This window comes from Seriola dumerili, unplaced genomic scaffold, assembly GCF_002260705.1.
Source record: "Seriola dumerili isolate Sdu_G_001 unplaced genomic scaffold, Sdu_1.0 BDQW01000191.1, whole genome shotgun sequence".
Classification (NCBI taxonomy): domain Eukaryota; kingdom Metazoa; phylum Chordata; class Actinopteri; order Carangiformes; family Carangidae; genus Seriola; species Seriola dumerili.
The window spans coordinates 10,155,501-10,167,450 of record NW_019174446.1 but is presented as its reverse complement, the minus strand read 5'-3'; the positions used below and the strand labels follow the sequence as shown (position 1 = coordinate 10,167,450).

The following is an 11,950-nucleotide window of genomic DNA, read 5'->3' as shown; positions in this document are numbered from 1 at the left end:
TACAGAGCCACTAACATGAATATAGACTCTTAGTCTTGCTAAATTATAAAACATGGGTTTGATTGATATTACTTTAAATATTTAAGACATTTGAGACAATATGATCAGCCAGACCTTTATTATTCAAAGCACATAAGTAGCTGCAGGGTGAAGTGTTGGGTACATTTAATGCCTTCAATGTGATGCAGGGTACACTGCATGTCTACCAAGTCTCATTTATTTCCATTTATAGACAGGCTGCATGCAGCAACAACAAGAGACTGAGAGGATACAGACTCATCATAACACTGACTGCAGAAAAACCTTTCAGACCAAGAAGACTTTGAAAGGCAAACAAAGCAATAAACTTACAGGAATATCAATACAAATATCAATATATGCACAGTATTATTCAGCATTGAACCTCTCAAATACATGACTGAAAAAAGTGTGAGTGTTAATGTTGACACATTTCAGCAATGTCTGTTTTCATCTAACAGAGATGTAATTATTCCTAAGTTTTCTGCTTTGTAGTGAAATAAATTCATCCTGACTGACAGTCACTTTAACTCCTCAGATCTGGTTGTTTTAAAGCAGATGGAGAAATCTGGTTGGACGATTCCTGTACATAGCTGACACTGATGGATTGGCACAAATGCGCTCAAGGGAGAATCTGTGACACGTATTCTGAGTTTACATCACAGTGTGTCTTTGATTTTACTCAACATGGCAGGCCACGTTAGTATGTATTGCAGAATTATACTTTGGCTGTACTGCAGACATTCATTCTAATATTATAAAAATATATAGATATAATTTGCAGTGATATAATAAATGGTTTATGAAAAGATCATTCATTTGGAAAACAGTTTAGAGAGCGTTACTGACGTAACAGCATTTTCTCACATCAGAATTCACATTCACCAACTGGAGGTCACAGAGCGTAGCAGCTGCCACTAAGTGAAAACATGGGGAAGTATCTTGCAGAATCCATTAACAAATTACTCCAGAGAGAAATTTTGGTCTTTGCACAGATTATTAATTTTACTTGCTTATGTGCGAATTCCCAAGCTAAAGAGCCAGTTAATGGAATGACTTCAGAGACGCGGTTTTATTTTTTATACGTTTTTATTTCTGTTTATGAGAATCTGGTGAGTTCAAGTTGTCTTTCAGGTGACAGTTTCCTCCTCACTAGATTTAAGGATGAAAGAGGGACGATGATTATAACAGCAATGCACCAGTGTAGAATAATAGTCAGTGTTGACAGAGTTGAGGCTCTCTGAGCTCTGCCTGCACATCAACGGTTGACTTTTAATGGTGGAAATGATGCAGAAGAAGTAAATGTATGTGGTTTCAACTCACAGGAAACCAGATGGTCGATACTCAGTCAGAGGGCTGCAGGGAAGCTTTTCTCTTTCTATCACTGCTTCTGAAATCAAGACCATATTTCTACCATATACCACTAAAATGTACATCAACTGTATTTAGTCATTTCTCTAGAAAACTGTGAATTGATTGTGCCTTGAGCAAAGTGAATTACAATCAAACATATTTTCATAGCAATATCAGTAGTCTTCAGGAAACAGGTTTGTAATGTTGCTTTAATATAATCTTCAGCAACACGTCTCACTGGCTTTACCAGCCTGTTGAACTGGCACTAACAAGTGAGCGTCTAATTTGTGGTCTGTAACCTGAGGAAAGAAAAATTCAATTGTGGGAACTGATGGTGCCTGTGACTTATGATGACTTGTTGCCATCTACTGTTTGTGTTCATTGGTGCAACAGGCAAACTCTATGTTGTCCATCTCTCATTACACTATTTTCATTAAAAATGACTTTCTTTGAACTGATATTTATCTGTGAAATGGATTAATAACCTGATTTATTAATAATTATTAAAATTTACTCTTATTCCTCTTGGTATATTAGCACATCGTAAATATAATGCAGATTTTCAATATATGATCAGTTATTATTTCTTTTGTTTAGTTTTGGTCTTTTATGTTTATTGAAATCATTAAAAAGTACTGATAAAATCTTAAAAACTGTAGTGAATCCCAGTTATTGTGCCCAAATAAAATTAAATAATTAAAACAAAAAGAAATGCATCTAGACCACACAAACAATATTATGCCAAAAGAAATTATGGCATCAGGATGAAAATGTGCAAAGTGACTCTGAATTAGACTGATTGTCAAATGTTTTTTATTAAACAGTTTACAAAGCCATCATACTGATTATTTATGCAGTTTATTGGTTATTCGATATATACAAGTGAATAGCTGCAATATGCCTGACAACATATTAACTGGATTATGATTGTGTTTCCATCATGATAGCACCATGATCATTGTTAATGTCTTCCAACTGGATTATTCAATGACTCAGTCATCAAACTGACATTCATGCTCAGTCTTCAAACCCACATAAAGCAAACCCTTCTTATTAGCACATGCTTATAAATCTCAAAATTTCAAGTAAAAATTGTAAGAATACTGCTGTTTTTAAATCACTAGTTGCAATAATTTATAAATGCCGTTCCCTGTCATTATAGAAAATATGCAATTCAATGACCCCCGAAAAAACAAAACAAAACAAAACAAAACAAAGAAACGTGGTTTCGCCTGGAAGGCATCAGCAGAACTGAAATATAGAAAAATGAAAAGAAAAAGGTATTAAAAGAGTGTTTTTAAAATTATTCAAGTACAGTATAAAGGATATGAGTTATTGAGACCAAGGCAAGGACTTACCTTCCACCGGTTACCACATTCATTACACAGGACAAACGTGGTCATCGGCTCATCAGCACTGCGTGTCTGCACCTAACACACACACACACACACACACACACACACACACACACACACACACACAGTCTCAGGTTCAGGCTCAGGCTTCCATGTCTCTGATAGATGGTCATTGATTCAGAAAATAGTGATGATATAATCAAAGCAAATTTAATCCCGCAGCACTAAGGCAGCCCTTAAAATCCATCTGGCTTCTCATAAGTGCACACATATAGAAAAAATCACTTTTCAATGCAGGTCTGTAACATGGTGTGTAAGGATAAAGGACTCTTATTTCTATTATATGACCCTCTCTCTATGAAAAAGGCCCAGGAATCAGTGTTCTTTTAAGAACTTCATACACTTTACAACCCAGTTTGACAGCCTGATTACACAGGAAGGTAAAGTAGGTTTTCTTCTTGTATTCTGACACTGATACCTGCACACTGCAGTCTTACAACTTTCTTTTTTATAAATTTCGCTTTGTTGAAACTCTATAGTCAACCCTAAGATGCAAGACTAAGAAAAATCTTAAAAATCCCAGTAGCTTTTTAATGTACATCCAGTTTCTGTATGTGTTAAGGTTTGTCTGCATGTAACGTGCGCTGGTGCATATGTGCCTGTCTGTTTACCTGGTTATAGGTGCAGTTTCTCTTCTTGCACTTGCCGCACTGCAGCAGGTCAGTGGAGGTGCCACCAGTTTTGGCCATCTGGTGCTCCCTGATGGCCTCCTGAGTGAGAACGTTCCTCAGCTGTTTCAGCTCGTCGCTGGCCATTTCCTATATATGCAAAGGGAGCAGAGGGGACGATGTGAAGTAAGGTGGATATGAGATGAAACATTGTGTGACATGCAGACTGACAAGCTAGACAGACAGTGTAACAAGCAGATACTTGACAAAGTGTTTCCAGCGTCAGAAACAATTCTGAGCATGATGAAAGGAGTTCATTAGTGAGTAAAGACGGCGCTGCGGCGCTCTGTACCTCAGCAGACATGGTGGCAATGCGCCTCAACTCAATGCTCCCTGCCAGTACGTTTCTGCGAAGCCCAGGGTTCTTGGGGTCCTTCAAGTTGCTGATGCGGCTGCGGACTCTGTTCTTATACTTCATATCAGTGGCCCTTATCTCCTGGTAGATATGTGCACCCATGTAGTCAAGGGAGATTTAAATCTGTCATGGTGTGTATCTGATCACAGTAATAGTGTCTAACAGTATCTTTCCATTTAGATCATGACTGTATGAAGTACAGATGAGTCACATCAAAGATGACAGGAAACAATTAACTCAATTGAAGGATATGATCTTCAATCTCTGCTGCCATGCTGTCACAGTTAGCTGTAAAATCTTTGTAGTCGTCTGTGAAGACGAGAAAAAAGTTATTCATGTTATTCTGCACAGATCACTGATATACTAATTGCGTAGTTTATTGCTGCAAATTCCTACATGCAATCTGTGTTTGTATGAGTTACTCTGTCAGCATATTAAGACATTTGCTGCTGTTGTCTATCACTGTCAGTGATAAAGTGTGATATAAGCCTCACTGTCTGTGCGCAGGGCAGCTGCCAGCATCTCAATGCACTTGTCCCTGATGGAGTCTCCAGTAGCCAGGTGAGGGGACAGTGGACCCCCAGGAGAACTGAAGCTGGGTGACATGGGGCTGGTCGGGGTGGTGGGAGTTTTAGGGGCATCGATCTTTCCCTTTCTGTAAAAAAAGAGGCATTTCAGCAATCACAAAGGAGGATGATAAGTCTCACATCTTTGGTATTTGAACTGGTGATCCCAGTCATCACTGTCCAAGCTGTCACTTTACCCACTCAGTTGCATCAGAATGTAACACTATAATACAAAATATTATCAACATAAAGTTGATATGGCTAACATGTTGTCAAACAATTCCCCATTGCCTGGACATAACAGGCATTCATCTTGATTTTGATTTTTTTTCACTCTCATTTAGCTCTGTTTTTGGTCTCCACCAACTCTTGATAAAAATATCTGCTCCAGCTAGTCCACCAGCCAGTCGCTAACTATTTTTTTTTTTGTTGTGCAGGTACAGTAGTGTATGGTGAGTTTATCAGAGCTTTTTAACCAAAACCAGCTGTTGCTGGAAACAAGGCTGATGAGAGAAGTGAGACTGGACCAAACAGTGAAGTTAAAGTTTGTACAACCAAAAAAAAGGAGAAAAAAACCCCCACATAATTCATAATGAACCTACAATAATAAAGATTCATATAGAAATACCTTTCACTGCTGTCAGTTGAGGGCTTCCTCTGTGGAGGTGCAGGCTGAGAGGTCTTAGAGCCCTGAGACTCTCTCCTATAACACAGAGTCAAAGTCGTTATCTGTTTGTCTTCCACTTGTCCATAGAAACCTGTGAAACAGCAGTTTAAGTTATTTACCTTTCACCTGTGAGCGCCTTTGCTGGTAGTGAGCTGCTTTTCTTTGACTCAGTGGATTCCCGTCTATGTAGAGAGACTCTTTCAGTTAACCTGGCTTTATTGACAATGTCATTATTTCTATTTCATTTCAACTAGTGCATATGAGTCCTACCTGTCAGGTTTGGAGTCAGTTGAATGACGTTTCACAGGTTGGGCAGACTTTGAGTCGCTGGAGTCCTTCCTGCAACAAAAGAGAAATGGAGTTGTGACACTGGCACTATTTTTGTTCTATTAAAAAGTGTAAAAACATAAAATACACGCTTGGGGATTATGTTTGACAAGATGTAGCAGAACACAGCTGAACTTATTTTCCTGCTCCTGCACACCTGTGTTTTTCTTTTTTGATATCCAAACTGGGTTTTTTGGGAGGTGGTGGTTTAGAGTCAGAGGAATCTTTCCTGACAAAAAGAAAGGACAGCAAAGGTGTAATAAAGAAAGCTCCTCATACACTGACATCCCCCAAAAGTTTGTTTCAAGAAGCTCGAAGCTTTTGTCGAACCAAGAACCACAACATGTGACATTCATCATTTCACACATTCATCATTTTCACGTTCACGATGCGCCAACCTTTCTCTTTTGGCTTCATCGGAGTGTTTGTTAGACACTTTGCTATCCGATGAGTCTTTCCTGCAAAAAGAAAACAGTCTTTGTACCAGAAGGAAAGCTAACAAAAGCTGTGGTCTTTTTAGAGTCAGTAGTTCTACACCAGCTTGAACTCCCAAATATATGTCTCAATACAAATGTGATGGCGGGATAATGAAAAATGACAAACTTACAAACTGTATTAGAAATCTGTAAAAGCTTATTCTTTAAACTCTGATACAACTCTCATAACAGCAGCACACACTACATTACTGTAATATACATTATTATGTAAATATTTTAATGTAAACGACACACAGAGATTACAGTCTGAGATCACTGATGATCCCCCCGAAACAACAGAAAAAGCTATTTTTCAAGGATGAATGAGGCACAGAATAATTTCCAGATCCTGGGCGGACCTGTCTTTCTTCACATGATCTGATGTCTTCTTCTGTGAAGGAGGTTTCGAGTCCAACGATTCCTTCCTGCTGTGGCAAATAACACAAGGATTCAATGAAGAGCAGAATTTTCCAAATAAGATTACAGGTTATTTTTTCCAAAATAATCCTCCCAGACACTCCAAGGCAGTGATCGCAGACATGCAGTCAGACCTCTCTTTCTCCTTTTTCCCATCCAGTGAGGGACGCTTCGGAGGAGGCGGTGGGGGATGGAGGTGAAGAGGGAGCGGAGGAAGAGGGGCGTTGGGGTCAGGAGGCTCTTTTCTAATTTAAAAGACACGTTTTTAGCTGAGCTGAATCACTCCACGGTGAGGGTGAATAATAGAAAATGTCAATGTGATGCAATGCAAGGGGACATGCAGATCCTGACCTTGGTGGAGGAGGATGCAAGTGAAGAGGAAGAGGAGGAATTGGAGCATTTGGGTCTGGTGGAACTTTCCTGATGTGACAATCAACATTTGTATGAGAACCCCCCCTAAAATTTCACACTTCTTCACACTTAAGAATCCAATCACAAACATGCACCAAAGCACACCTGACCTCTCTTTCTTTACTTCCAGTGAAGGCCGCTTGGCCGGAGGAGAGGCGGGTCGAGGAGTGTGAGGGCGAGGCTGTCGGGAGGCGGAGTCTTTACCATCCTTCCTGAATAAATTTCACAACAGTACAGATCAGAGCGCTTGCACCTCAGGACTCCCCCAAAAATGTAGCATGCTGTTCAAGCTAAATATAAAATCCTTTTAGTAAAAACACACCTGACTTAGTCATCACAGCATGCACCATGCACCACGGGTGTCCTGTTTGCCCATGAGTCTGGTTACAAAACTGCAGGAACAAATGTCAACATGCATATGAGTAACTCAAAAACCATTATGTCATGCAATACCAGCAGGAGCATTTGAGTCTTTCATGCTCTCCGGCTCAGGCGATGTAAAAGTCCTGACCTGTCTTTTTTCCCGTCCAAAGAGGGACGTTTGATCGGGAGAGGAGGTCGAGCGGGGCGAGGAGGAGAGGGGAACCGGGTGGGATACAGAATGCTGCTGTCCAAGACTCCTCTCCTGAAATGAATAATTCAGTCTGAAGCTCTGCTGGATCATTTTGATGTGTAATAATCACTGTTTGAGCCACCTTCTTCTCACCTTTCAAATATGGACTTGTGAGCCTCAGCAGGTTTCTCTCTCTGGGGTTCACTCGGCAGTCTCTCTCGTTGCGGAGTGTTTATCGGCCTCTCGTGTCTGCCGTCTTCTCTGTGCTTGTCCTTCTTCATGTCATCTTTGCTGTGCTTCTTCGGCTCCTCGGGGTGTTTTTCCTTTTTGAGTTCTTCCACGTGTCTCATCTTTTTTTGTTCCTCTAACGGTCTTTCTTTCCTTGGGTCTGGCTTGTGTCTTTCACTCTGCAGGTCTTGCACATGCTTCTGTTTCTTGTTATCCATCTCCAGATGGGGATCCTCCACAGCTTTTTGTTTTTTGGATTCTTCTAAATGCTTTTCTTTTCTCATTTCTTGCGGATGTTTCTCATTTTTGGGCTCGTCCAGGTGCTTTTCATCCCTGAGGTCATCTGAATGCCTCTTTTTGTTTTTGTGCTCGTCATTATGTTTCTCTTTTCTGTTTTTATCGAAGTGTTTTTTGTCAGGATCTGAGTCATGTTTCGCCTTGACGTCCAGTCTCCTGTGACTAACAGAAACAAAGGAAGTATCGTTTTTACCTCCGTTCAAGAGCCAGCAAACATTTACCAGCTTCACTCACGCCAGGTTCATCGCCGCAATGCACTTTCGGCCATATCCAGACAGGATTAAATATTTAATAGGGATGTGGGTAATAAAATATCTTCTCTTCTCCATTGTAATAAAAGTCATTCCAGATGGCATTTTGCTCAGTAGCTACTTGGTTTCATAACAATGTGATGTGGGAAAACCATCTGACCTTCATCACCTACAGGCCTGATCTTATTTTGAACATTAGTATCATTTACCAGTAATTATTTAGCTGTAATTTAATTATTAACATGTTGAATGTTGATGAGGAAACTTTTACAATAAGAAAGTAACTCATATCTGCAACAGTGTTAAATACATGAAGCTCATTACACATCACATTAGTTTGGCTATGCAAAGGTGAACCAGCAACAACACAGTCACCTGTAACAACTCATAAAATGAATATTATTCATTTTATGAGTTGACTGACATTAACGAGTGCTTTATAAAGATAAATATCCTCTCTGCCTCTTACGTTGTCACATTGTGCTCCAAGCTGATGAAATTCTGTGCTTAAGTACATGCAAAAAAAAAAAAAAAAAAAAACTTGAAGGCTATCACTGCTTTTGTAACCACTTTAGAAACGTCCACTTGTACATATGAATGCCTTGAAATTAATTAAACAAACAAAAACAAAAAACACACAAATTACAACCTCAGTCATTTAGACGCAGTCATGTGCGCCAAGACTTTAAGGTAAATTTCAGGTGTCCTCATTTGATCACAGTCATACCAAAGCAAGTACAAAAACACTACAGAACAAATTCTTTTAATTCACTTTGCTGTTATAACTGATTTTTACATTTGATGAGCTGTTGCTAGAAGATGTGATCTGAAATTAAGTTTCTTTTATCACTTTTCTTCTAATCATAAAGCACTGTCCTTGGTGCTGAATATTGTCTTATTTAATAATTGCTATGAGTCACAGGTTATTTTTGCAGGTTAATATACTTTCCCTTGCATTTCAGCACTACAAGTACAATGACATCAGTCCGTCTACTGCTGTCAGAGGGTAGAAAAACCGTACTTCTTCAAAATGATGATGCAGTGCTACTTAAATCACAACATTTTACATTATCTTTAAATAATTATTACCTTACTGCTGCAGAACACTCTCCAGGCAAGTACATTGTTACTTCTGACATTTTCATCTTTTAATTTTTAGAGTATCTTTGCACAATGCTGTTGTTGCATGGGGGGTTGAACTATTTCTCAGGGTGCATAACTGCATGTAACATGTGCGGCTGAACCTACAGCAGTTTAGTCACTGTAGGTACCAGAACTTTAATGTCTCTTCTTCTGTGTTAACTGTAATTTCACCTGTGTAGTTTCTGTGCAGTATCCGTGAAAGTACTGACCTACTCTGTGTCTCGGAGGGTGAGCTGTTTGGAGACGCTGCTGTTTTGCTGGAGTCCAATCCGTTCTTCATTTCAGCCGGTTTCTCAGAGTGAGAATGGCCAGAGTCTGTGTGAGGGAATCATATCAGAGACCATTTACCCTCTCAATAAATCATCTATGTACAGTATGTAAATCATGTATCATATCACAAAGTCAAGCGTACCCAGAAGTCTTTTCCAGTCTTTAATGAGAACCTTTGCCAAGGCGATGACTTCCTCATCCGTGCAGTGCTTCCTGATACCATTCACAGACATACCAATCCTCGTTTCCTAAAACAAACATACACATGTAAATATACAGCTTTGATAATTATGCAGTTATTTCTTTTTTCATGTCAGTTATTGCTTCTAATCAGTTAACTGGCTGGAGAGCAATAAATACATATAATAATAAAACTGTACTCTAATCTAGTATACAGCTATAAAAAAAAAACAACAACTCATAATTATATACTGTACTCTACCTGGAGAAGCTTGAGTGTCATATTGAAACTTTTCAGCTCTTTCAGCAGGTCCATGGCGCCCTCCTGCAAATACAAAATAATCACAGCTGATATTTATACTTTTAATCTTTAAATCTTGAATGCGTTCATTTTGAAATATGTGACAATAATGTAAAATACATATTTGACAGCGTGCAAACGCGGACATTAAAACAAAATGATAAGTAGGCAGTTACAGTTTCACTTTTGTATTTTGAAGTTTTCAGCAGCCTTTAAGTCAAATCAATATTGATGGCATAAATTCAAATAATGTCTAGCAACAGGCATTAAATAAGCATTCATTCAATTTCTCTGATTACAAGCTAGAAGTCAGTATTTGTTGATACAACGCGGTAACGTTCCTCCAACTGTGAAAGAGCGCCATGAAACAACGTCCTGTTTGCACATTCAGTCACAACACACACACACACACACACACACACACACACACATACACACACACACACACACACACACGACCTTGCCCACAGGCCGCGTTGTTTACTTTCTGTTGCACACTTTAGTTACTGTTTCAAATGTCAACCAGCAAAAGATTTGCAAAAAGTCTGGACACGGCAGACAAAACATGACCCATGAGGCGTTCCGTTGCACACTCGAAGACGAAACGTCCTGCAAAGCGAAATGTCTGCAAACCCGCGCCAAACACCTGTTGATCATTTGTTACAGTTCAGTCAGGCTCGTGTTACAACTGTGCAAATTTTCCAAAATACACGAAATCAAACGTATCGTCTCCGTTAGATTGGAGGTAAACATTTCATTTACATTCAGACACTCACGGGCCTTCTGCACAGCACGAGGTGGCAGGACAACGCGCCACCTGTGGGTGTCAAAATATCGTCTCACCGTGTTATTTCTAGACACCATCTTGTCCAGTTTCTTTGCAATCCGGATGAGATCTTCTTCTCGCGTCATCGCTGCATTTAATCGACTTTAAGCGACTCAATAATGTCGATTGGATACTTATTAAAACCCGTCAAATGAGGTTAAAAAAAGAAGAAAAAAAAAGTTTGGCTCCGCTGCAGTTCGGACTGTGCGCACGGCGCACTCCATTCAGCCCAGAGGCGTGTCCTGGTGCAGGATCCCAGCTGACCAGCGCGACACATGACAACAACTAAATATAGACCCCGTAGTAGACTCATGGGGCAACACACAATTATGTAAATCTCAATAATGATTCATATAAAATATACTTAATTAATAAACTTTAAAATGCTTCCTCATTTCCTCCATTCAAGCAGGAAATCAGCGATTTCAACTTTATTTTATTTCTTTTGTCCGTCTTTGATATCACTGACTCCATATTCTGTTGTATAGGCTATTTCTCTGTATCATGGCTGCATTATATCAGCAGCTGAGTGTTGATGTCGGTTCTCAGCTCAAACGAGGTCACTGTCTAATGATTAATCTTTCACAAACTGAATGCAGCTGCACTCCAGTTGTCTGCACACCAGTCCCAGCAGCTGTCGTGCCACACGGGAGCATGACACTGAATCACAGTTCACTACATGTTTAATACCTCACCTACAATTTCAGCACACAGCAGTAGAGGTTTTTTTAATAGCGAATAGGGGAATTTGAGTTTGGAGTGTTTGCAGACTAGATTTTCCCTTTAGTTTAGAAAATAAAGTTTGGGGGTCTCTTCCTGGTTTTATTTACACGTCATTGCCACCAGAGGGGGCTGTGGTGTAAGTCTACAGTTCCAGACAACTTCACAACTCCTCAGGTCAACTGGTCAGATCATTTCATGAGAATTAACTTTGCTTTCACTCTGAAAACACTGATCTTACAGTCGTCATCCTGTTTTGTTGTCTTCTATTTGCCATGTACATCATGCAAATTTGTAAAAAGAAAGAAATGCAATCCAGGCTTTCTGAAATCTTTTGAGCTCACATTGAGATTTTATAATCATTTGGCCTGTTACACAATATTTCATCTTCTTTTTCAGGAACCTGCTTGAGCAAACATTCCCTTTTAAAGGATGAATGCTGAGACTGTTGAGGCTGTTTACAAGAATTGCAGAGACACTCAACAGCTGCAGTGAAATTATCCTAATA

At 39.5% G+C, this 11,950-nt stretch overlaps 1 protein-coding gene across 2 annotated transcripts; it reads right to left on the bottom strand.

Annotated features, from left to right (window-relative positions):
- Positions 1-2,167: 2,167 nt before the first annotated feature.
- On the bottom strand, positions 2,168-10,961 carry tcea3 (transcription elongation factor A3). Of its 2 annotated transcripts, XM_022753355.1 has the most exons (14): positions 10,740-10,961; positions 9,858-9,920; positions 9,558-9,663; positions 9,355-9,460; positions 5,527-5,598; positions 5,313-5,381; positions 5,162-5,224; positions 5,004-5,078; positions 4,304-4,464; positions 4,062-4,118; positions 3,747-3,901; positions 3,398-3,544; positions 2,730-2,801; positions 2,168-2,622 (listed from the first exon to the last, which is right to left on the bottom strand). In XM_022753355.1, exons 1-14 carry the CDS (start codon positions 10,806-10,808, stop codon positions 2,614-2,616), a joined length of 1,224 nt encoding a protein of 407 aa, XP_022609076.1. In that variant the 5' UTR covers positions 10,809-10,961; the 3' UTR covers positions 2,168-2,613. The 2 variants fall into 2 exon arrangements, with proteins under 2 accessions (XP_022609076.1, XP_022609077.1); XM_022753356.1 differs by lacking the exon at positions 5,527-5,598.
- Between the last annotated feature and the right edge of the window lie 989 nt (positions 10,962-11,950).